We start from the raw sequence: 26,114 nt of genomic DNA on the forward strand, positions 1-26,114 counted from the left end.
GGTTTTCCAAAAATTCACAGCCTTGAACCGTAAGTTGGAGTTTCTTGGCTGTCTAATTAAAAAATGCCTAAAGCTTTAAGAATTTCAAACCAAAATTTGTTTTAGATCCTTTTAGGCAAATTGATGCGGAGTGAGGAAGTAAGTTGTGTGTTTTGAGAATGAAGAGCATTTTGATTAGCTGTGATAATGCTTGCGGGCGAGGAAAGATTGTTTGTTTTCCCATGGTATTCTACATCAGAGCTGCAGTTCTTGACCTCTGTTAGCAGTGAACCTGCGATGTAACAGAAGAAGCCTTCAGGACACCCCTCAGTCCCAGAGAAAGAGAGGAGGTCCCTGACCCGACACTGAAAGCCCATGACAGAGAGCAGGGTAGAGTAGGGGTTGTGCAGCGCTGGGGCAGCTGGGTTACAGGCTCTTTCTCTGTGATTGAGTTAGGGATGTTCTGCTCAGGCTGTGAGAGTTACAGGCAAGCATGAGGTCTTCACCATTACCTGTATCCACACTCAGCTGATCTGTCCTTTAATCCCCTTTCTATTCTGTTCTTTAAAAGGATTGGGAAATAACAAGTTAATGACACACAAAGCTTGAGAAATCAAGCACAAGAGCTGTTAAAGGGCCAGGCCTATTTTGATTTATGCTGGTGTAAAATTGAAACTTAATAATACCACTGAGATCTTAACTTAGCCCATCATTTCCACCCAGGGTTAACCTGGCCTTCAAGAAGATGGGGAACTTTGTGGCGAGGAGCCATGGGACATCTTGGTGGAGATGGAGGGAGGGAAAGGACGGAATTGTGTCAAAACTGTGCAAAGGTGAAGGAACTAGAGAAAGGGAGAAAGATCTGAACTGTATTATTTTTCAGGCCATGCAAACATAAAGCTTCCCTATCTTTAATTTTTTAGTGCCATCTGTGAGCACACACAGACTGCAAGATGGTGCAGATCTGTTCATCTTTCCAGACAGGCAGCTTTGCTTGGGGTTAGCTGGGGAGGATAGTTCAGGGCTGCCTTCCACTCAGGAGTGAAGTACAGAGACTGTAAGCTGATCTGCATGTGTGCGTGTGTGTGTGTCTGCTCCAGACTTCCAGTGCAACGTGCCGCTGGGGATGGAGTCTGGCAGGATCTCCAACATGCAGATCAGTGCCTCCTCCACCTACTCAGATGGGCGATGGACCCCTCAACAGAGCCGGCTCAACAGCGATGACAACGGCTGGACCCCCAATGTAGACAGCAACAAAGAGTACCTCCAGGTACGCACGCTTTCCAGCCCCCTCGCCTCTTCCCCCACCAAATGGAGTGTCACACTGTTAAACTGACCCTTGCCCATAAGGCTTGTTGAATTTTTTATTGCCTCTCTGGCTCACAGAGAGCAAGCAGCAGGGGAGCTGCAGTGCCTCTGTGAAATGCAACAGGCTCACTCTCCCTTTAGCACGCTGCACGAGGGCTGATTTGACCCGCTGTCCCTCTCCCACCCCCTCCTTCCTGCCCAAAACCTTGATGGACTTTCCAGCATACTGACAGAGACTGAGGGACCTATGCCGCTTACAAGGGCCATTGACTTCGCCACTGGCCTGAGGACTAAAGGCTCAAGGAGGTGTGTGGAAAAACAGCTAGAATAATATTTATCTCATCAGTGATGCAGGGAGCGTGAGCGGGCTAACATCAGGTAGAGGGGCTGACAGATCAAAGACTTTCCCTGGGAGCTGGTTAGACCAACAGTCTCTGTCCGCGCAGGGCTTCTGGCTGTGTCACATCACCGTGAGACACTGCCTGCTAAAGGGCGCTGGGAACGGGAGGTGGTGAATGTCATTGCCTCTAGCAGACATCTCATTCTTCATTCATGGCAGTGCTACCAAGCCATCTCTGCTGACCTTTTTCAACCCACGTTGTAAAAAAAAAAAAAGGGAAAACTAGGAACTGCAGCACTTGCTAATTGGACATCATGCTGTTATTTTACGTGGAAAAAATCAGCCTCTATCGTGCTTTAATGGACATGAGCTTCTGTGCAGATCCTGTTGCTTGGTCTGAGGCAGGAAGAAGGCTTTGTGATGGTCCCATATGGACAGACATCAAGATCCTTATTTACTCTTACCCTATGGTCCTATCTGCAAGCAGCCCTGCTGAAATTAGCCCAGGGGGTTTGTGGCTGTTGAAATGTGTGCCCACAGATGGAGCAAGACAGACTGAATTTGCACCTTTTCATGTTTCAGAGACAGAGGGAGGAACTAACTAGCCAGCTTGGCTCTCAGGTGGTCACTGTTCTGTCTCTTGTCCCTTTTTCCCCCGGAAAGGTGGACCTCCACTTCCTGACTGTGCTCACAGCCATTGCCACACAGGGTGCCATCTCCAGAGAAACACAGAACGGCTACTATGTCCGTACCTACAAGCTGGAGGTCAGCACCAATGGGGAGGACTGGATGATGTACCGACATGGGAAAAACCACAAGGTAAAGGGCCTTTTTTCCTCTTTTGTAGGCACCTTGGTGAATCGTGCAGCCGGCAGGAGGGAATAGAACAGAGAGACTTTACAAACCCGAAGGGTTTAATCTGTGAGGGACCCTTTTTCTGAGGAGGGCTAATAGACTGATGATGCTTTGAGCAGAAATAGTCCTTTCTCCTCTGCACAGCAATGAGGAAACATTATTCCTTGGAAAACCTGGCTGCTGTTGCATCTTTCGTGGTGGCGAGAGTATGTTATTTGACTGCAAATGAAGGAGAAAATGCTTTCACAGCCTGTGTTTTGCCATACAAGATTCATTGAGTTTTTATGGCCGTAGCCCTGTCTGCATGCTGGGTTAACAATCACAAAACCACATGAAACTGTAGTTCAGGAGTTATTGAAGCCTGGAAATGAAAGGGCACAAATCCTAAGAGGGGATCACACCATCCCAGAGAACAAAATGAACAATAAATAATGAGGCTGCTGGAGCTGTGGGATCTGTGCTAGCAGGTGTGGTCGGCAAGGATGCATTGAGACCTGGCAGCTGCTGCACACTCTCACCATGTTTCTGGGAGGCACACAGAGATGGGGGTGAGGAGGCAGGAGTGTAAATATGCGTGTTCCAAGCCTTGCGGGTGCTGCTGTGTGGCCAGGTGATGCAAGCTCGAGGTATGGAGCGTATGGGAGCTTTGGCATATGGGGATGGGGGTTTAAGGCAGCCGTGGTGCTGGTCTTGTCCTGCTCTGTCAGTTGCCTTGGTCGTGTGGTTGTCCCCTGGTTAAGGGCACCTTGGGAAAGCCCTTCCCTGCTCTTCTGTGGTGCCCACCAGCACTGCTGCTGCGTCTCAGGTCCTCCTCATTGATGTGCCGTAATCTGTCCGTACGAACTTGGTGGCTGGAGTCTCACACACCTCCCCCTGCATTCATGTCCCAGCAATTTATGCTTGCTCAGCACTTCTGTTAAATTAGCTGTCCCCTCCCTTTGCTGGCACAGGCATTGCTGGCATGAAGTGCAGTAGCTGCCTTGTCCAGGATTCATCCAGACATTTCCTTCCCTTCTGGGCCATGTGATTTCCCCTTCCCCGCAAGTGTGTCTCATGGTTCAAATTCACTCTGCTTCCTAGAATGAGTCCTCTCTGTGCAGAGGCCTCTAACAGGGTCTCATACGTGCAATATTTGGAGTATTTAAGCTCTTTGCATGCCAGTGAGGTAGTGTTAGTTATATATTTTAGAGACAGAGAAATGGAGGCACAGGGCAGCCCAGCACCCCATAGGAGAGTCAGCAGCTGGGCTCCTCCAGAGCAGGCTAGCTCTGGGGCCGCAGCTCGTGGCAGAGCTCAGGTATAACCCTAACGCGGTGCGCTGATGGCCTGTGCTCTCCCAGGACACACAGGCCATGACAGACGTTTCTGTGAACTGGGGCCGTCTCTTCACCCCAGGCAGCCTGTGGAAATGGATGAGTTTGAGGTCTCACTGGGACCATTTCTGCAAGCCGAGGCAGATGGGAGATTGGCAACATGCTGGGCAGTGTGATGGGCTAAATATACAGTTCAGCGTTTCAAATAACCACTGGCAAAAATTTACCTTTCGGAGTCTAACTGGAGTGGGAATCTGGCCTGGAGAGTGGTTTTAGTCGCAGGGGAGAGTAGGTGTCCCATCCTTGTAGTCCTGGGCGTTGGACATTGGATCATCAGCCAGGATGGAGCAGGACAGCACAGCTCATTTCAGTGCTGCTGGGCCAATGAACAACACTCCAGCAAGACCTTATAAAGCCTTGCTGGTGTCAACCCAGAGCAGTCCTGTAGCCACATGAATTGCCACCATTTCAGGATTTGGCCCTTCAGTCCTATCAGCTCTTTTCTGCTCTGTTTTCTCTCTTCGTAAAAAAGAGAAAAAAATCCAACCTCTCCTTTTTTACTCCTTTATTCCAGTCTCGCTTCGTTCCCATGTTCTGGCCTCAATTTAGCAGACACTTCCTAAGGCTGGAGGATAAGTAATTGCTTTTTGGTAGCTCGCCTACCCCTTACATCTGGGTGACTGCTTTCCCTCCCCACCAAACGACCAGCCGCCAAGCCACAGCAGGGCCAGGACAAAGCCTCTCGCTCACGGGCCTGGTGCTGGGGGGTTCTGGCCCCACATTTCCCACCCTCATTAATCCCCACCATTCCTGCGTTAGGCAAGCTCCCAGATGTCTATATTCAAGGTGCAGATTCCTCCCTGCGTCAGTGCGGCGCTCCGCGCAGTTGAGGCTGCAACGGTGGAGTGAACCATGCCAAATAGATTTGTCAAGTCTGCCGCAGCTTGATTTGGTGCCATCAAGAGCGGGGAGGGAGAGGAGGGGGTGGACAGACAGGGACTCTCTATTCCTCTATATACATGCAGATATATACATATATACACACATATATATATATATATACCCATACATATATATATATGCACATGCACACATAGGCATATGGGTTATATCAAACACTGCTTTGAATTTCTGCTGGCTGTGTGGGCCAAAAGCAAAGCTCTGCCATGATATAGGTGGGTCAGCTAACATCTACATCTTCATCAGGGAGCTAAAGCAAGAGAAAAACAGCAAGTGCAGGAGGGCTGGGGAGGGGATGGCGCACTCTGCAGAGGGTGGGAAGGTCTGACCTCCTCTCTTTCACCTCACCACTTCCCCTTCCTCTGGTGTTTCAGAGCAGAGTGGGACGAGGGTGTTTCCCTGCAAAACGTGATAGCTCAGCTTTGAGTCCCCAGCCACTGGCACTCACGGCAAGGGAAACGGGAAGGGCAGGATGAAGCAGAGGAAAACAAGATTAATACGTGCTCACAGCAGACAGGCCTGGGTGGGCTGTTTCCCTGACAAGCGCTGCTGCGTTTCTGAGGTGAGAAGGCAGTGGGAAGGCAGTGGCAGGTCTGCAGCTGACAGGAGAGGAGCCCCACACTCACACCTTCCCTTTCTCACCCATGCCTGCCAGGCTTTCCTCCTGCCTGGCAGCCTGCTCCCCACAAAGCCCAGCCCAGCACACCCTGACATCCCCCTCTGTAGGGGTTGATGCTCTGTCCTTCCCTGGGGCGTGGGACCAGGGGGAGAGGCTAACCCAGTGACCTGGCTGATGGTGCAGAGCTGTCTTCCTGTGTCCCCCAAGAGAGGAGATGGGGAGGAGAGTGGTAACCACCATGTTGCCCCACACTTGCTCCTTACCTACCCACCAGCACGTCCTCATGGGACAGGGCCAAGCAAGCCCTGCCCCAGAAAGGCCGCTCTGGCTGTTGCCTTCTCTGTTACATCCCCCTCTGTGTCGTGCGGGTCCGTAGCCCCAGAGGTTATCTTCCAGGCACTGACCCTGCTGTGCACACCAAGATCTTATCTAGCAGCTTGCAAATGCCTTTAGAAAACAACAACTCCTTCTTGAACCCAAGGAAGGAAAAGAGCACCTGGCAAGATTTGACCTTTTATTTCTGGCCGTTTTCTTCAAACAGATTCAAGGATGAGGATTTTATCAGAAAACAAAGTGCTCATCCATTCTGATCCACTTCCTTCTTTGTAGTGTCTTGGTTTCCAGCTCCCGTGTGGTCTGCGCTGCTCCGTCTTACATGGAGATCAGCTCACATGGGGACCATCTAATGTGTCAAGGGACTGGGGGAAGGGATGGATTTCGGGATTCAAGGTGGGTTGGCACAGTGACGAGTACTCTCGCGTGTGTAAAATGGGAGGATGCAACTGAAACATTTGCTCTGAGAACCTGTAGAAGTCAATGAATGAGAAATGGCAGCACAATCCAGCTGATGTGCATTTTGCATTTCCTGCTCATTTTGATGGCCTTCTGCTTGTTATCAGCTAACCTTCCTGGGTGGTATTTCTGGTGGATGCAAGAAGGCAGGTTGAATTACTACAAAGAGCTGAGTATCTCAGCTCCCAGCATGGAGCTGGGGATGTCAGAGGTGTTTGGTGCTGGCAGGGAATATTGAGGATGACTCTTTTGGAGACCCTTGTGCCTTCCCTTAGAAGCATTCCTCTGTCCTCTCGGTTCTTAATGAGATCTCTTGTGTTCATTCACCTGGGGAGAGAGAGAAAATCTTTCAGTCCTGTAGCTTCTTTATCTGGAGAACTCAGAAGAAGCTTGCATGATCAGCCAGAAAGCCACAAGTGGTTTTGCACAGAGGCATCATGGTGCAGAGGGTTTGCTCAGAAGCATCCCCACGTCCCAGCCTTCTTCAGCTGCCTTTGCAGGCAGGCAGGAAAAAGACATCAGGCTTTTGGAAAGGCAGCCCCGCGCACTCACGCTTGGTGCAGTACCAAGGGAGAATTACAGCTCTGGCTTTCCTAGCAAGGCTGCAGCTTTGTACTTCTGGGCCTGATATCTCCTTTGCAGGCTAACAGAGTGCCACTCCTCATGTCCCTGGTGACTCCCAGATCTGAGTGGAGCCTCTCAAAGACACAGCGCTGGCAAGCCTAGCCCAGCACGCTGTGCCTTGCCCAGACGGCTGTGCTTCGTTGAGTATTGCCAAGTATCATTTTTCTTTTACCTCCTTGTTCCTGGATTTAATAAATCCAGAACTATCCGCCCTCCACTCGAGCCAGAATCCTCCCACCATCAAACATGTCCCATTTTATGCCTTCCCTATCTGACAAGGAAAATAATCTCCCCTACTTTTCTCCTTCATGCTTCTCTGTCTAAATCCTGAAGCCCTAATCCTGTTAGCATGCTCTGTTCCAGGGCTCTGTCTCCATGGGAGTAACATAATCCTGCAGTAAATCTAGTGGGTACAGAGAGACACATACACACGGACGAAGGCAGGGCTGCTGCCATCCTTGTCCTTCTCCTCTGCCTGCCCCAGCCACTTTCTTTAGCTCCCCAAGAAATTGCAGAGTGGCCAAGCAGCACAATAAATAAAGTGGGAGAGAGGTTACCTCCTGCCCTCTCCCTGACTCACAGCCTCTTTGACTTCACGGTGCTTTTTGTCTCCCTGTCCTTCACTCCAAAATGCTGTTGGCACAATTCCCATACCCACTGGAACTAATGCAGCTTCAGAAATCCCCCCATCAGCCCGCAGCAGTTCCAACAAGAAGTACAACTTGTAAATGTTGGTGTGGAGCCTGCACATGTGTGCACATGGAAAACTTGCCCAGTCCTCCTGTAGCCTAGACATCATTTCCCACCACTTGCTTTCTGCAGCAAATTAATTAAGCAGGTCAGCTCTCATTGATTATCAATTTAATTTTACATGTGGACCTGCCGACTGCAGTAAAGCGGAAGTAAGCATAAAGTATATGGGGAGGGGATGGGCAACTTTTTGATGCAGCAGTGAAAATTAGTTCCCTTGACTGCTTCTTGGAAGGTGCTTTTAACTTGTTAATGGTTTTCCTATTTGTCTTCTGGCTCCATCACCCTTCAGTGTGTGTGCGTGTGCATGCGCGTGCGCATATGTCCTCTCTGCTGAGTGTGTATCTATCTATCTCCCTAGATCACAGCCAGATTTATTTTTTTTCTACTGGTGTAAATTACTGTGACTTCTTATACTTCGATGGCGATATGTTGATTTACACCATTCGAAGACTTGGCTTAAAATATGTGCTGAGTGGGATGGGAAGCAGATAGGATGGAAGGAATAGCAATGTTCTATTTTTGTAAGGGGGAAGAAATCTTTACTTTCTTGGCACTCCCAATTTCACACATTTTCCTGCTAGTTCTTCCCATGCCATGAGTGCTAATTTGAGGCAGGATGTAGAGCCTATTCAAGTCAATGGGACTCTCTCCACCATGCGCTCGGGCTCTGGGGTCAGCATTTTCGGTGCAGAGAAACCATGCGCTCAGGGTCAGACCCTGGTCAGCAGCATCAGGACCTGTGGTCTCACAATGCATTTCCACTGCAGAAGGAGACTGAGAAGCCAGGCACGCGAGAGGACCCCACTTCTCTAGCAGCACTACGCACCTGCCCTCTGAAAATGTCCCCTCTCTGTTAGGCTGAACAGAGTGCGAAGGAATTACTTCCTATGATCAGTTGGGGGTTTTCAGAAACTAGATTCACTGGGGCAGATCCTGCCAATGCAGCTGATGCTAGAGCTGGAGGTTAGGTGCCATTTCTGCCCTCATAAACTGGCAGTCCGGAGTGTCAAGGCCCCTGTTCAGAGTTACATATCTTGTTGAATGTGATCTAGTCTGAGGAAGTTACTGGGCCCCAAATCTAAAGCAGAATTGAGGTTGCTCTCCTTGGAAGCAGGTGGTTGGGACTAAGGTCATGTAAGAGATGCTTTCAGATAAAGTTTTTGGGCTCAGTCTTGCTTCTGCTTTCTGTCAAGCTTGACTTTGCAGAAGTCAGCAACAAATTACGCTGGTGTAAGTTTGAATTCTGGCCCCTGATGCTTGTATGTGTGAAGTGAGCTAAAAAAGAACAAAACTGGAAATATGTTAAACCAAAAAGAGCAGCAAACCTCATCAGTGACTGTTAAACATGCTGGTCCATATGCAACCTTTGGCTCATGGTGTCGTCAAACTGCTGATTGTGGGAAGCAAAGAGAGGTTGCCAGCAGAAGATTCCCCCGGGCTTGCTGCCCCCAAGCATCTGCTGAGGCCACCATCAGGAGCCACCCCCTGGGACAGAGGGACCTTAGGGCTGACCTGACGTGCTGCTCCTCATGCTAAAATAGTTGCAGCAGCTCAGATAAACATTTCCTGTCCTCCGGTGTTAGGTTCAGAGGTAAGGAGTTGTGTGTCAGCTTCTGTGTTGACACAAAGCTGGAGGCTTTGCTGTGGTGTTGAAATGTATCCTTTCAGCCTGTGCGTGTGTGTGTTCCCACAGGTTTACAAGACACACACACATACACACGCATGCCTGGAGAGTGTTCCACAGTAACGACTCTTCTTACAACCCTCCTGCTGGAAAAAAGGGTATTTGGTGTCTGCTGAGCAAGGAAAAGGATGGGAAGTGGGGTCAGACAGGATAAAATAGGATATTAAAAACACATAAACCATGCTGTGTTGCTAAAGGGTAGCAGCATAATGTATATTCTCCAGATTAGCATTACCGCTCAAATTCATGTCAACCCCGAATCCCAGTTGCCAGCCAGATTTGCATCCAAGGCCCTCTGCGGGGTGGCTGCTCCCTGCCCTGCCAGGAGTGCCGCTGTTTAGGGCAGGATGGTGATGTGCAGGGGCAGCCCAGAGCTGGTTCTGGTGCTGTGAGGAACTGCTGCCCCTCTCTGCAAATGCCCTCTGGGCACCCTGACATGCTGGATCCTGGGACAAGAGCAGTAACACATTCTGTCTGCAAGCCTAGAGTCCTGGGAGGCTTGTAAAATGCTTCTTAATTGCTATTGAAGGTGAGAGGCAAGGATACAGCTTCACCCCTTTTTCTGTCCCAGAACACAGTGATCTGCAGTTGAATTGTTTGTCTGTCTCCAATAGAAGGAGACCAGTGCCAGAGATTACACTCTCCCGCTTCACTCTGAGATGAACTTAGCAGGATCTCCTGTGCTCATCATGACACATGCAGAGCAGGAGCCTGCAGAAGAGTCCAGCAACATCCCAGTGCAGATGCGGCTCCTGGCTGAGGAGGATGCCCTTGCCCTGTCCTGAGAGCCTGCATGCTTGGAGGGAAAGTGGGCAACACCTGCTCCCTCAGTCTGTCAACTTTAGTGCTTTATGCTTGGGGCAGAGAAAAGGTTGAAAATTACTCTTGAGTTGGATATTTCCTCTTTTCCCATTTTCTTACCTGCTATGGCTCTGCAACCTGCAACATAAACAAGTATCCAGTGCTGGTCCAGCCTATTAAAATAATGAGAAGGAAGGGTGGATCTAACATCCACCTGGTAGTTATTGATTATAGCCATCTGCTACGGCAGCAGCCTTTTCATATCATGTCGGATCATAAACTCTCCTGAAAAGCTGTCTCTATGTGTCAGGCTGTGTGCGTGCCAGAGAGACAGAAGCGAGGGGCTGGCAGGGACGGGGGCTTGTTGCCCCAGGCAGAGGCAGCATCCTCCCTGCTCATGCTGCTCCTTGCACACAATGTTTCCTCGTGGAGCTCGGTGTGAGAATGTATCAGCCCTTTTACCTGCAGAGGGGAGGCAAGATCTCACACAGCGTGTGAGGACATCTGGCCTTTTGTGCTGGAGCGACTCTAGGTCTGGGAGTGAGCTCAAAGCAGCTGTGGCCTGATAGTCCAAGATGCCTCGGGGTGCCGTGAGAGGCAGCAAGGTCCTGGTCTCCTGCCTGATGGGCGAGTGCATCCACCATGCTGTCCTGCCAGTGGCTTACCTCTCCCTGCCTGCCCCTGGATGCCTGCCCTGGATGGAGACTGCCCCTGCCCAGAAAGCCTCTCCTCAGTTTTCCCTGTTGAGATTATTTTGACTGCTGATCTGGTTATTTCTTTCTGCCTGGAGAGGATGTAACCGTATTTGTGCCCCCTCTCTCCTGCAGACATTTCAGGCCAACGAGGATGCCACAGAGGTGGTTCTCAACAAGATCCACAGCCCAGTGCTCACACGTTTCGTGCGCATCCGTCCCCAAAGTTGGCACAATGGCATCGCCCTGAGGCTGGAGTTGTATGGCTGCCGCATCACTGGTGAGGATCCCCTCCTCCCCTTGGCCTCAGCCCTCCTCTCTGTCCCTCCGACAGCCTGTCCCAGGGTGCTGTCCCCCACAGTGGTCATGGCTACTTGGGGTGGGAATGGTGACACTGTAAGCAGCACAGAGACACCCATCCCAAGGGATGCGCTTGTGGGGACAGGCACCCAGGCCCTGGAAGCAAGGGGGAAACACCCAGTGCTGGTGCTGATTTAGTGCCCAGAGCTCAAACCTGCGGGGAAAACCACAAGTGCTCCCTTCAACCACCCTGGCTGTTCATGCCCTTTCCTTCCCTGCAGATTTGCCCTGCTCCAACTTGCTGGGAATGCTTTCCGGCCTCATCCCTGACTCGCAGATCTCAGCCTCTTCTATCAGAGGCTACGACTGGTCTCCCAGCATGGCCCGCCTAGTGAGCAGCCGCTCGGGCTGGTTTCCCCGCATCCCCAAAGCCCAGCCTGGGGAGGAGTGGCTGCAGGTGGACCTTGGTGTCCCAAAGAATATCAAAGGCGTCATTATCCAGGGGGCTCGTGGAGGGGACAGTGTGACCACCACCGAGTCCCGCTCCTTTGTGAAGAAGTTTAAGGTGGCCTACAGCATGAATGGAAAGGACTGGGACTTCATCCAAGACCCCAAAACAATGCAAGCCAAGGTAAGAACTGGCTGGAGCAGCTGCAAAATGAGATACGTTTCTGTCTGTCTTCAGTCTGTCTCATGAGGTCTTGGGAAATTTTCTGTCTTTCCCCACAGAGACCTTGGGAGTTTGAGTTGTCACCGTGAAATCCCAAGTTGTGTGCCCTGGCCCTGCTTCTAAACTTTACTAGAGAGTGTAGGTTTCCACCTTGCCCCAGGGATGGTAATTTCCCTTATTGTGGCAGGCCTGGGGATGTGGACATAACTTTCTACTCCTCTTAGCTCCTGCAGACCAGAGCCCAGAATATGGTGTGTTCGATTGAGTTTGACACAAACTCATTATATATTTTAAGGGGAAACACGTTGCTGTCATGGCTTGCACCTCTGGAAGAGGAAGATGAATTGCAACTTGTCTTTAGGAAATTTTCTGTCTGAAGTCCCTTTTGCCACACTGGTGTGACCTTGAAATTCCCTGTGTTTTTACCATATCACTGGAGTTCCCCATAATCTTTCTGCTTAGTGGTATAATCCTCTGTTACTGCCTGTTCTGTTTTTGGTATAAAGTCATCTGCTTCTGAAAATTTGGGTAAGTTTTACTTTTTCCTGATCCTACAAATGAGTCTTAGAAGGCCTGATGCTATCTATAGCCTTCTGTTTATTCCCCACAGACTTGAGTTCGTGCACGTAAGCTGAAAAGCAGCAGTACTTGGACTGTGAGGAAAACTGAGCGTTTACACTATCCTAGAACATGCAGTAGCTTCTTTATTTGCCAAAGGACAAATCTGATCTTATTTATATCTGAAGTTAGTGGATGGATATTCCCCAGGCTTCCCCTGCATGGCTTGGATTACAATCTGACCCTTGGATATAAAGCAGAGGCCAAGAGAGATTGTGCAAGTTTCTTAGAAACAGCCTGTCTGATCCTCTTGAAACTGAGGAGGAGCAGCCCGATTTCTGCTCAGCTGGGCTCAATGGCCCGGAGTCGGACAGCTAAACTGTTTCAAACTGCGGCTGTGTCCTGCCAGACCCAAATTATCAAGTCTGGTGGAAAGCATGTGGGATGCACACATGACTCGCCTTTTCTTTCTTTCTCTGTAGCTTTTTGAAGGCAACATCCACTACGATATCCCTGAAGTCCGGAGGTTTGACCCTGTTCCTGCCCAGTATGTCCGAGTGCACCCAGAGAGGTGGTCCCCAGCCGGAATAGGGATGCGCCTGGAGGTGCTGGGCTGCGACTGGACAGGTAGGAGCCCCTGTGCTTCTGCCTACTGGCTCCGTTGGGGCCACGGTGGGCAGTAAACCAGCAAGGTGCAAGTGTAAGGCTACTTCTCTCCCTGCTGTCCCGCGTCAGGGCTATACCATGGCAGGGAGACTACAGCCATGAAAGCAGGACCTGCAGTGTGGCCTGAGCCCATCTTTCTACTTCCCCCTTAAAATAAACTAGCCTTGATGCAGAATGTAGCAGCAATGTTTGAACCCCAATCCAAGCTTTCACACAGAGCCCCATATGGAATTTGTCCCCAACTTCCTTTCTCCCTCCTTTCAGATCTTTTATCTGGATGTTGTGCAGATTTTCCCACTCTCTGTGTTAGTTATCATTGGGGCTTTTTAATCCAAATGGATAAGGTAAGCAGTAGGAAGAGAAGCAGAGGTGCAGTGAGTGGTGCAGTGACCAGTATAGGTATCTTGAGCTGCCACAATAAGGTTGTGCTGTAAAAACAGCTCTTCCTCTCTCATTGAACCCCATGTGAAAATCCTTTTGCAGACAAGATAGGGGAGTTAACTCTATGACATCTCTACATCTCTGAGAACAGGGAAGTTTGTTCACTTTTGCCCACCTGTTTTTCACAAGTGATACACCGTGCAGCCACCATTAGTTTTAATACAGAGGGAAAAACTGTCTAACACACTCACTAAGATCAGTAGAGGTTGTGCCTCTGACCCTTCTGAAGCTTGATGGTGTTTGATTGCTCGATAGTTTCATTCCCCAAAAGCCAAAAATGCACCCAAGAGCTCATTGTGTCTGATGCTAGCTTTTCAGTGCCAGGGGCTAGTTATCCCTTTTAAAAATATTTTTTATTTTTTAATAATCTGCTTAAACCTGAATCTGGTGTCCAGATGTCAGTGATAAAGAGGTATGATTTCCATTTTATAAACACATCTGTAGAAGGCATTTTCTTGTAAGAATTCCCATTTTAGGAAGCTTAAAAGACACACACCCTTTCGTGGAGTCTTTACTACTCTCTCCTCCTGTGATGTGCTGTGAGAGGCATTACAAACACTTAACAGCAAATAAGAGAACACACGTACACACAATTAATAATGATAATTTGTCACCTTTGAAGTCAATGGCAAATCTCCCCCTGGACAGGGAAGGCATTGTAAATCATCTAAACTTTAAATCAAGATTAGATCTTAATTTAAATCCTACAACATCTTTGGGATGTTGTAGGAGAAGCAGGCACTCTGGCTTTCATGCAGGCAGCAGGAGCTGAGGCTGCGTGCAGAAGTGGTCAGGCAGCTCCCACATTGCAGCTTCCTGCAGTTCTCAGGAGTCTCCAGCTGCCAGATTTCTGCAGACCAGTGCTGGCTGGTGCCTCACTGCACTGCACCTCTGCCGCAAAGGGAGATAGTCACACAAGACCTCTGACCACGTGCCTGTCAGTCCCTCCATTGCACACCTCCAAATTAGAGAATAAGAGGGGTTTGGCACCCTCAACTTCTTGTGTTATCTTTGGTCCAAATTTTCTTTTACAACTATGGTCACGTTCAGTTTCAATATCAGCAGAAACAGCCTGTGTTTTTTCCAGGCAGGGTGCTTTATGGTCATTTCCCAGTGTGGCTGTCTAATCATTTGCACATTGTAATGTTTAAAACTCAACTGCCAAGTCATAAATATTTGTAGCTTTATTGATCTACAGGCATTCAGCTTTGTAATCAGAGCAGGGCTTGTAATCTTGTGGATTCACCATGTTATAAAAATCATTTATGTCCCTGATGCAGTCTGGGGAGCAGAGATAGCCCATGGCATTAACTGCATGCTAAATCCAGGCTGGCTACACGCATCAGTCCTTGACAACGCCAAGATACAGCCCTCCTTCGCTGGGAGGACCCAGGCACATTACAGAACTGGCTGTGAAAACCCAGGCGATTGCACTTGCTTGGGAACAAGATTAAGAGAGGGATTAAAACAAGCTGATTGGAAAGTGAGGGCCTAAGCCTGTGTGTACCCTGCCCAGCTGTTTGTATTTCTTATCAGCAACAAACATCTTAATTACCGAGTCAAACAGGTAACTTAACAGCAACTGGGCTCACAAACTAGTTGGCTAGTAGCTCAGCAATTGGGAAGCAGGCAGTTGGCAATTGGTTTCTTTCAAAGACCTGCCAAAATTTTTCCTCTGAAGAGCAGAGATTGATGAATGTTCACTTGCAGCTGGTTTTCTCTCCTTTGAAGTTCCAAACATCTGGTTTCAATTGCTGAGTGACTTTGCATTTTGATGAGCAGTTGCACAGACACTTGCTGGGCCAGGGAGAGAGAAAGCGAGCAAGCAAGACCTCTCCTTTTCACTTTCCATTTCACACATCACATTGTCTTCCCTGCTATTTTCATTATCTCTTGTAACCATTGTGTTGCAGCTCTGCCATGGTAGCTGATTTTTCAAGATATATTTCTGCGGCTTGTCCAGGGCAATGCAACACTATTGATTTACATCCGCTCAGCATCTGTGTCCCGTATGGGACTTGGCTTTCAAGGTCCTTCCACATTGTCACATTTCAGCTATAAATCTCAATATACAAGAACAACAACCTAAAAAAATGTACCAGCTCTAAATAACTTGCAGCCTTTGATATGTTGCCTTCACCTGCTGGGTTTTTTTCCTTTTCTTTTTTTTATGACATTTTTCTGTGCCTGGCTGCTTGCAATTTGCTTCTTGGTTGCATTTGGAGTTTTATGGGGTTGTAACAAATTTGAACTTGCAAATTAAAAGACTTTGAGGTTATTTGGTGTTTTATCCTGAACAAAAGACAGCCACTGGAGAAAAAAAAAAAGTAAAGAAAAACCTGAGAGTTTATGTGCAACATGTTTAATAACGGGAAAATAACAGGGCAGAAGGGAGCCTATGGAAAATATTCAGTGTATTTAGCCGTTTCCTCCTGCTTCTGGCTTTATTAAATGATATCCTGAAGGGTGCCAACAAAGAAACACAATCCCACGTAACTGAGCAAAGCAGTCTCTTTTAAAAAGTGGAAAGAATCAAGCCTGCTGTATTCCAGTTAACACACTTGTAAAAAGGAGAGACTGCTGGAACTTAATGTCATTTACTGCTGATCTTAATATCCTTCCCTTTCTTGCTTAAATTTCCCCTGACACCTGCTTGGAGGTTGTTTCACACAGGCCATGTTGGAGAGAGGGAAATTGGACGGAGACCCTTTGAAGGCATAGTCAGGAGCCTGGATTGTGAAACCAGATGCTTTCTGCAGCGAGCCAGAGTGCACTAGGGGATCCTCTGGGTCCGTTTGCAGTTACGTCATTTGTGGGTTTGAGTGACTTGTTTTATAAATTGGCACAATTGATGAGAATGTTGCGTGTGTTTTTTTAACGTGTCGTATACCTTTATGAAAGAAAAAGACATTCTGCTTGTGATCTCTCTTATCCAGTAATGACAGCTAAGGGGATTGCCAACACCAGTGTAGATTAAAAAATTAAGAGAAAAAGTAGCATGTATGTCTAGAGGAGAGCCTTGTCCAACAGGAACTCTAAATCAAAGGAACTCCCATACGGAAACAGCCAGTTCACTTGAAGTTGAAACCATGCTAACATTTGGAGCATGTGGAAATTTTGTAGTGTTCTTGTTCTGTCTCTTCCTGACATTATAAGAATATGAGAAAAAGATTTTTCGCTTTGTTTCCTCCTACCTGGGTTTTTTGTACTGTCTATTGCACATAGCATCTCTACTCCATTTTTTTCAGATGTAAAGGCCACTGCAGAGACACTGGAGCCCACTTTGAAGAGTGAAGAGACCACCACTCCATACCCAACTGATGAAGAGGCAACCGAGTGTGGTGATAGCTGTGGAGAAGAGGAGGGTACGTATCAGAGCAGCACATCTTCACATCTTTATCTCAATAAATGATGAGTTAAGAGCTAAGTAAATACTCTTATTTTCCCATTAACTCCTATACATGGGGCTGATTCCTGGAAAGCTTAGAGTAATATTATTAGTGATAGGCCAAGATTAAAAAAAAAAAAAAAACAAACCTGCATAAATCTGATAAGTTGTATTAAGGAAGGATGCAAGAGCAAGAGATAGCAGCTAATTCAGTCCCTAGGGTATGAGACTTGAAGAAGTCTCCCAGCTTCCTTCTGTGACCTGAAGAAACTCACTTCGTTTCTTTCTGAATAGGGCACTAAGTGCCCTATTCAGAGCCACCTCTGTTCCAGATCCCCTTGGCTGGGTGTCATGAATTCAGAAGGTGATTCAGAGGAGAGATTCAGACTGCCTGGTATGCAGGGCTCCTTTTGCAGAGGTCACAACTCTGGGAGTAAATCACAACATGTAGGGAAGGCTGATGTCCTGAACACCTATCTGTTAAGGATCATCTTCCTTAATATCAGCTGCTTAAAATTTAGGAGGACAGTCTGGGCTCCATGTGCAGGCAGCAGAGAAAGAGGAACACTAAGTGCAGGCAGGAGTTCGTCCCCCTAGTCTTAGCTGGCTGTCTGGTGTACAGGGAATTGTTTAGTATCTGTGGCACTTGCCTGTCTCTTCTGACTATAGAAGAGGCTGGATGTTAGTTTAGACTATATGCTGTGCTTGTTAAGAGCCAGTGCTGGAGGGGACTGATCTTCTCTACCTCAGATCGCTACCTGTAAAAGCAGACATCATATTCTTCTGCTCTTTGCAAGGGGGGTGTGAGCATCTAAAGCTTGTGAAATGTCCAGATGAAGGGGAGAGGGCATGGAAGAGCTGTGCAGGATTAGCTGTGTGCAGTGTGCTGGGGATGCACACCCCTGGGCATGACAGCAGAGCCTGGGCCTCAGCGCTGTAGCTGAGGCATTTACACAAGAACTTCAACAAGAGTAAGTTGTTTTCCTCTTTCCTTTTTCATGAGCAAAGTCTGTCTTTGAGATAGCTCGCAGGACTTCTGTCACTTCAACTTCCAGTCCCAGAGAAAAAATTAATGGGTATTAAAATAAATAAATTTTTAAAAAAGAACATTAATTGGCTTTTTCACACCTCCCATTGGGATTCTGCTGTAGTTCAGTTCTGGAAATGCAAGTTGCAGAAGTAGCTCAAAGGGCCTGATTCTCATTGCTTTGCCTCAGTGATAAGGTTATGCAACTCTTCTACCATTGAGACACTTGGGAAGCTGCCGAGAGGAAATTTAGGCCAGTAATAGTCTCTGCAACATGATTCCTGGGTGCAGTCCAGGGCAAGAGAGCGAGCAGAGTATGCCATGGAGCGTGGAACCAGCCTCCCCGTCAGCTTCCCTCAGATAAAGCAACAATTTTCATTCTCATACTCCATAAACAATGAGTGTGTTTCTCTGGATAATCAGATTTATGACAGCCAAACAGAAACAATGCTGCTCTCCGGGGTATGAGATTATATTGGAATAAAAGGATCCGTGATCTGCATTGTTTTATTTCTAAGTGGCAGCGTGTAAAGAAAGCCCTCTGCTCCTCGCAGCAAAGTTCCCCTTGATGCCTATCGCTTGAGTCACTCACCTCCTTCTGGCTATCGCTCACTTTGTGAGCGCTGTGATTTAAAACTTCCTCTTTGCTCAGGAAAAACCCAGCCTATAATTGGGCTCTGATGTGCGTGTCCGCTGAGTGCTTGGGATGGTCTCAGACCATCTCTGCAGCCTCTGTGTCTTATGCCTGCTTCCCCAACTGAAGGAACCAGCAGCTGCCTCGCTACTACATGCAGCCCCTGGCATGTGCCCTCCTGCCCACAGACCTGTCTCTGCAGGAGACCTCTCTGGAGCTTTTAAAGCTGTTGACACAGGGGAATTAGCTCTGCTCTTGTTTCACAGATGAAAAGTTAAATGACTCGCCCGGAGACCATGTGGTGAGTCCATAGCAGAACTAGAAATAGAGACTGGCTCCTTTTACTCAGAATCCAAAAGCTTGAGCTCATGGTGGCCCCACATTTCCCCTGGTAGCATTTCCATGAGAAGGTAGGAAGTGGTGAGTGACAGCTTGCCATGTTGACAGACAGCTCCCGTCTGGTGCAAGTGGCTAGATCTGTCACTCAGGAGCTGGGTTTCTGGAGCACTTGAGATTCTCCTTTTGGAGCCAGAGCAGGAACTGATGAGCACAGGGCACTCAGGAAGCACTCTTCCCTGACATTTAAGAAGGCATTTAATATCTGACCGCTCCAGGGGATGAAGAGAAGGTGCTGATTAGAGTCTGGAAGCATTTGGTACTTGCTTTCAGTTTTTCTTAGTTTGGTGGATTAGCTGCAGGATGTGGTGTGAGCATTTTGATGATGCAGAACTTAAGGCTGATCCCTGGAGCTGACAAAATGTGAGACAGGTTAAAAGCATCAGTGTGAGTGAGATTTCATGCTTTCTTCAGTATTTATGGCTTGCCAGCTATTTTAGTTTTAGGTTGTTTTTTAATAGCAACCCTTCATGGGGAGGTCATTTTTAATCTGACTTTATTCTGCTTCTATTTCTTTTTATAAGATTTCCATCTCCCTGCGAACTTCAACTGCAACTTTGATCTCCCTGAAGACCTCTGTGGTTGGTCACGCGACTTGGCAACGGGTTATATGTGGTCTTTTCAGCCTACAAACACCTGGATTGGCAACTCTGAACCAAGCCCTGAGACTGTGCCTGGTAAGATGGTTAATACCATACCAAAGCAGGGAAGAGGAAGCTGATGGAGCTTTCTCCATGTGAACAGTATGAGTGATTATTGCACAGCTATCGAGAGTTGTGAAGGCTCTGCAGAGCTGAACATTTTCTTTTGTGGAAGCTTTCAGATGCTTTGCTTTATGGTTCATGACTTATTTATAGGACTGTGACCACTGGCACTGAATTATACTAACTGTCCTCTTGAGATAGCCTTGAATTGGACACTTGGCTTTGAATCACCTGTGGCTGTGTAGGTTAGGCTGGGCTTTGTTCCACATCCTGCTCCGAATGTCCTCTGTAGGACCAAATGCTTTTTCCCCAGAATGCATTTCCTCTTTTGTTAGAGATGCAGTTCTTCCTCCCATATGCTGCTCAGATCGCCTATAGTCTTCAGCTATTCTGCACTCTGGGCTTGGATAGGCTGGATTTCAGCCTCCTCCAAGTGAAGGATGAGCTAAGCCCTAAGAATGCAGAAATATGCCAGCTTCTTGCTGTTTGACTTTTGCTCTTTTCTCTTCTGCGCTTTGGAAGCAAAAAATTTGCATGAGCATGGCAGAGCCTAATTTATGGAGGACTTCACTGAGATGTGCTGGCATGGGTTGGAAGGGAGCCTGCCTCTGTCAGTGTGGTTGGTAGATCAAGTTCTTCAGCTTCACATCTTGGAACTCACCTCGGGACTAGTGCCCTTTCCTTGCCCTCATTGACTTTGTGGCACATGTGGCACAAAGAACATTTGCCAATTTCCTTATAGCAGTAGATTGTGTCACCATAACATCACTTCTCTTCACTGACAGTCATTGTTTATGAAACTCAAGGCTCCCCCAGGGAGAGCTGGCTTTATCTTACCTGGCTTCTGCTCTGCCCTGATGCCTGGTGACTCCAGTGCCTGCATGCCATGCGCCCAGGGAGCCATGCATGCTATGGGCTCCTCCCCGCCCTCCCCCCGATAAGGTTGAGTCTGGAGATGCAAACATTCGGGCGAACCTGTTAGCCACCTGGCAGAGGCGCTGGCCAGATTGGCAGTGCCGCCAGCCAGTTGGAAAGCCGTGCAGCCAACACCTGGTAGGCAGTGCTAAAGAGGAAAATATGTATTCCAGAAACATATGGGAAGAGGCGAATCTGCTACATCTCCACACACAAATCACCCCCACACAAATGCACACATCATTTCTCTCTTCAGCTCCTGAGGTGCTCGGCATTTTTCTAAGAGACACGGTAATGCTGTAAGTGCAGCCTATATGGACATCTGACAAATTCTTTGGCGTGACATAGGGTCACAGTGTCTGCTACAGAGAAAAACATTTTCATATTTCAAGTGTTTATCTCTTCAGCATTTGAGTGCTTTAGAAGATTAATATCTGGAGCTCAGTGGAGCCTCAGGCAACAGGAGAGAACACTTACAGCCAGGCCCAGACTTAATAACCCTCCCCATCTCATTCACTGTAATAATGTTTAATTAATATAAGCCTTCTGCAAGTAGGATAAAAATTACTTATTTTTATAACTCAGACTCAATTTTTCATTTCATTTCCTCTCCCCCAAGTCTCCTTACAATTAGTTGGCCATAGTTTCTTGGAACACTCTGTTGTATGTGCACACGCGTGTGTGTGTGTGCATGCACAGCCCAGGAGAGGCTGGTGCTGCTCAGACAACTCAGCACACAGTTCTGGTTTTTACCCTTCTTCTACCCTTTCTTCTCTTTCTGAGTTAGTTATGAATTGCAAACCCTCATCACTGTGGCCGGGAGGATGTTTTCCTGCTGAGTTCAGTGATCTGGTTCTGTGCCAGTGTGGAGAGCCCTCCGTCGCGGTGCTGTGCTGAGCCAGGAACCAGAGCACGCACGAGGTGCAGGCAGGCGCTCAGCCCGCCTGGCAAGCTACTGGCTGTACGGGCAGAGGATGGGGAGGACGTAGCAGCTCCAGGGGACTGAAGTCACTTGCCCACAGTGGTGGAGGAAGTCAGCAGCAGGCACTGGCTGAGGGACGGTTGTTGGCACTGCCGTGGGATCAGCCTCCCAGCTGGTTTGGGCAGGGATGCGTCCTCTCTGCGACTGAGCTGCTGCCTTGCCCATGCAGCGTGGGGCTGCGGAGAGGCCGGCAAGCAAAGGCGTTGCTGCCACGCCTTGCTTCGGTCCTGTTCTTAGAAATGAAGAAGACATGACACAAAAGGAAACAACTATTTGTTTTTTTCCTCTCCACACAGCTTTTAAAAGCAACTTGAGAAACATGAAAAAGAGGCAATGCTGGCCCCTCAACAGGGACAAAATTGAAGCATTGTTTGGTTCACACTCCCCCATTCTTCTCCTGCCTTTCCCTCGCGCTCCCTCCAGCACTTTGTTTCTACTTAGAAAATTCATCCTCAGACTCCAGGGAGCAAGGAATGAAAAGCCCTTGTTCAGGGTGGTCTTTTCTTGTGAATTCCCCACCCCGGGGTGAGCAGTTGGGTGAAGGAGAGCAGCTGTGCTTGGTTTAGGGGCAGGGCAGAAGCTAAGGGGAACTCAAAGCCGCTAGAGCCCCCTTTACTCTGATTTAAAGGTACTGGCCCTGGCTAAAGGCCATGGCTGCTGCACGGTAGCAAGGAAATGCACTGTGCCTTTAAGAGCCGTGTGGGATGTGTTTCTATTTCTTCTGAAAATGGCAAAACAGAAATTAAAATTAAAAGGGAAAAAATAATAATGAAAGGAGGAGCCCTGGCTCAGTCTGCATGAGAGAGAGAGGGGGAAGGAAATGACCATGGTGAAATATCCTCTGTGAGGCACTTGATTAGAAAAGTCTGCTGAGAGACAGGCCTGAATTCCTCAGATATCTCCCGATTTCATTTTATGCGCTGCATGCAATTCCTCCTTGTCTTTGGCGCGGAGAACTTCTCGAGACTGACAAGACACCCACTGCTCTCATTCCACTATTTTTATTTCCAAGATACTCTTTCAGGCAGCTCTGCATTTCTTTTTTTAGCCCTGTGTTCCTTGGTCTCTTCGCACCATGGATTAGCTCCACGTCCTCTCCTACAGGCTCCCATTACACGTCTGGGGACCCCGTTGGTGAAAGTGGACCCAGAGTGCCCAACTCAGCAGAAACCCAGCATGGTTCCAGCTGTTACCTTGCCCTTTGCAAGCCTAAAAAATACTGTTGCTCCCTTTTCCATGCCCCTGTGAGAGATTGCCAGGATTTTTCCCTCTATGGATTTTCAGATGCTTCTCATCTGTAGAAAGATTCTCCTTAGCTGCATCTAGCAAGCTTCAAGGAGCAACAAGTTCAGGTTTCAATGAGATTTCATCCCTCCTCCTGCTGCACGCGATGGCAATGTGCCATTAGTGTCAAGGTAGAGGTCTTAAGACCTGAAAATAAATCTGGATTGGTAAGATGGACACGTCAGTTCCTCACTGTCTTTGAATTTCACCAGAGTCTTGATCCTGAAGGGTGTAAAGGTCCTGGGTCATATCCTTAGTGGGTAGGTGTGGTTGCATTGCTCTCAGTGATGCTATACTAATAAGCCAGTACTGAAAAGCTGGAATCGGTATGTTTTGCCCATTTTGTTGCACCTCCCCTTTTCTTGTAGTCATTAAGTAAATACCTTGTGCTCCTAGAACAGCACTGTGGGGTCTGCACCTCTTCCATGTGCTGCTTCTCATTCAGGTGAGCACGGTGGTGGGGTTGGAGCCCCGGCAGCACTGTGACCTCCGTGTTGTTTGGATGTTGGCAGCTGTACATGAACACAGAAGAGGAAGCGATTTTAGCATTGCAGCTCTCCTGACCACATAGTTCTTGGGCTGGGCTGTAAAACCCACTGAGAGCTTCTGTTGTGGGCTGTGGCCTCACTGGCTTTGAGGGTCAGGAATGCTGCTCGTTCGAGTCGCAGGCACTGCAGGGAAAGGTTTATTTGTTTCAAAGCGTTTCCAGCAGAGGAATATTTGTAGTGTTCTGAAGTTTCGCAAGAGCTTATTCTTTAAGGAAAACAAATGTTGAGCTGTTTTTAAGCTGATGGTAACCCTTTACCATTCCTGTGTTTTTCCCATGGGATCTTTAAAAGGGGAAGTTTCATATTTTTCCTGCAATCCATGAGAACTTCTGCCTGAAGGCCTTGATCCTACTCTGTCTAAACGAGCAGAAGGGTTTTCATGGTGTTAATGGAGCAGGGCTGGACTGAACTGGGTCTGCACTTACTGTCATGAGACTTACTCTCAGGGCTTGTGCTTTGGGGACACATTTTGACCTCCTGTCCCCTTTGAAGTAGGAGAGAGTTCTGCATGTGGCATGGTGTGAAAGTGAAGCACTTCTGTGCAAAAAGCGAGCAGCTGCGCGCTGTGTGAAGGAGACCACATACCCGGCTCTGTCTCTCCCCGCTCCCCCATGTGTGGTGCAGATTGCCTCTCAGCAAAGCTGTACGTGGCTCTCCTGACCCTCGTTTGCACAGTGCGGACAACAAAACCTAAAAAGTGCCTTCGCGGCCTGCAGCATGGTGGACCATGGCACCTGGATCATGGGAGGTTTGCTAAGCATCAGCTGGGCTGTGTGAGTGCCCTGGCCACGGGCTACAGCCAGGATGTGGCTGGACTGTGGAGTCCTCCTGCCTGTACTGGCTTTCATGAGAGAAGGGGCACGGCCACGGTCTGTCCCCACATTGCCAGCAAAACTCCTGCTCGCTAGGGCTAGGCTGGAAGCAGAGAAGAAACCATTCTTCTAGGGCGCACTCGTCTTTTTGCTGCTTGCCTGTCTGAGTCCTTAGTCACTTTTTGGACCCAAACACCAGTGACACACACTGCCTATAAAACCAGGCTGGAATGCTCTCTGGAAAGCAAGACGTTGTCTCTCAAATCCTAGCGCATGCATCACTCCATCGCTTTGCAGCAGTGACTTAGCAGTCTATGAGTCACAGAGCCCGATGTGGGAAAGCGTGCGTGCACTCAAGCAAGCCACCGTGTGCAGCGTGTGGGGTAGAAGCGCCAGCTCAGCAGGTTAATGCCTTTAATTGTGCATGCACAAATGCCAGGCACGGGTGGGTCTGTGCACACCCTTTCATGTGGGGGCATGCAGGGTGCCTGCCAGGCTGGTGGTGCAGCAGCACGGTGGTAAGCAGCTCACTTAGCATAAATGTCAGGCTCTAATTGGCATTTGGTTTGTCAGGGACGCTGTGCCCTCCCTGCGCTCCTGGGGGGAGGCAGTAGGACTCACAATTGCAGCACGCTGTTGAGGACGTGAGGCTTAATTAAGAGAGAAGATGTAATGGCCCATCCATTAGAAAGGCTCTGGAGAGCAGGCAGAGGGCTTCGTTTTGGGCAGGTGTGGGGTTTTATGCCTTTTCACGGACTGATTTAGAGACTGAAATGGCAAGGACTTGGCAAGCTAATTAACACATAATCAAAATTGAGGGGATTTTCCAGCAGACGCAGTGATCTAGTTAATATAAATATTAGTTTTACGGAGGATTGATTTCCCTTCGTAAATGAAAGTCTGTCATTGAGGAGAGGCCTGTCACTGAAATTATGGCAGCAGCCTTTTGAGGTGAATTTGCATGATTTGCCAGAAAAATTAAAAATATAACAACTATCCAATTTCAATATGCTTATTCATGCATCTGCCATCCCCCTGGTAGCAGAGCACCCTGCAGTCGTGAGAGGATCTGAGCTGATCTGCTCCCCAGGAAAGGCAAGGGCTGACACAGCCTCCAGCTCACACACCGTAGAAGGATGACAAGATCTGGCCCCGCTGGGATGTCTCCCCAGCCTTGACACAGCACGGTCAGGGTGGCTTTTGGGGCTGTGCAGGCAGCAGGCAGGGCCCAGAGCAGAGATGTCACCTATGGGATTTGGCAGACAAGAGGTGGATGCCGGTGGGCTGTGGTGCTAAATCTCACTGTGAAAGAAGCTCTGCAACGAAGGAGAGTGTGGTGACCTTTGGAGAGACATAAATGAAGGCACTTCAACGTGGGTCCTCCATAGGAGCAGCAGCTGTAATTCAACGATATCCACCGAGGGGGAAATGCAGAGGGAATCTGAAATCTCAGTAATTGCTTGTGTACATCCTGCCCGATGTGTTTTGCTGGAAAGCCTCCAGATGTGCTGCTGGGACTGGTGAGGGAAGGTGGTTTTCTTGGGAGGGGCTGAGATGTGCAGGACCTCAGCAGAGGCAGACTGCCCTTGCAGAGGGAGCGGCTGCCGTGGGTCACGGTTGCAGCCTGACGCAAACTGCGAGGCTTCATCCCCTGTTGCCCCTAATGTCCTCTCAGATGGCTGGCTAGCAGGAGGGGACGAGCTTGCCAAGAGGAAACTGCGTTGGCCAGATGGTTTGTTTGCAGGGCCCGGCTGGTGATTTATCCAGGACTCGCTGCCATGTACACATACAAGCAACTGCCATCGTCTGGCTGGGGATGATTGCATGTTCACGCTCCACTGGCTCCCCTACATCCAGATGATCCCATAAATCTTCCATGAGATTTATGCTGTAGCATCAGTTGCAAAAACAGCGGTAGGTTAAAATGCCTGAGCAGGTTTGTCCTGCCTTCTTTGAGCAGGCACTTTGAACTCGCAGTGCCAGTTCAGTGGGGGATGTAGCTGCCGTGTTAGCTGGAATAGAGGCCGCAAAGCAAAGTTCTGGGAAAGAGATTAAAATGCATTTCTGAT

The 26,114-nt window shown here is 48.6% G+C and overlaps 1 protein-coding gene across 4 annotated transcripts in view; it reads left to right on the top strand.

Annotated features, from left to right (window-relative positions):
- The window catches only part of NRP2 (neuropilin 2), a 90,547-nt gene that overhangs the window by 35,912 nt on the left and 28,521 nt on the right, over positions 1 to 26,114 (top strand). For all 4 annotated transcript variants that reach the window (XM_086750954.1, XM_086750955.1, XM_086750956.1 and 1 more), the window contains exons 6-12: positions 1,080 to 1,249; positions 2,291 to 2,446; positions 10,856 to 11,000; positions 11,302 to 11,651; positions 12,731 to 12,875; positions 16,604 to 16,720; positions 19,325 to 19,477. In XM_086750954.1, coding sequence (XP_086607080.1) covers positions 1,080 to 1,249; positions 2,291 to 2,446; positions 10,856 to 11,000; positions 11,302 to 11,651; positions 12,731 to 12,875; positions 16,604 to 16,720; positions 19,325 to 19,477 — 1,236 coding nt within the window. The remainder of the gene's footprint in view (positions 1 to 1,079; positions 1,250 to 2,290; positions 2,447 to 10,855; positions 11,001 to 11,301; positions 11,652 to 12,730; positions 12,876 to 16,603; positions 16,721 to 19,324; positions 19,478 to 26,114) is intronic.

The sequence above is a fragment of the Chlamydotis macqueenii genome, chromosome 6 (assembly GCF_036417535.1).
Source record: "Chlamydotis macqueenii isolate bChlMac1 chromosome 6, bChlMac1.mat, whole genome shotgun sequence".
Lineage (NCBI taxonomy): Eukaryota > Metazoa > Chordata > Aves > Otidiformes > Otididae > Chlamydotis > Chlamydotis macqueenii.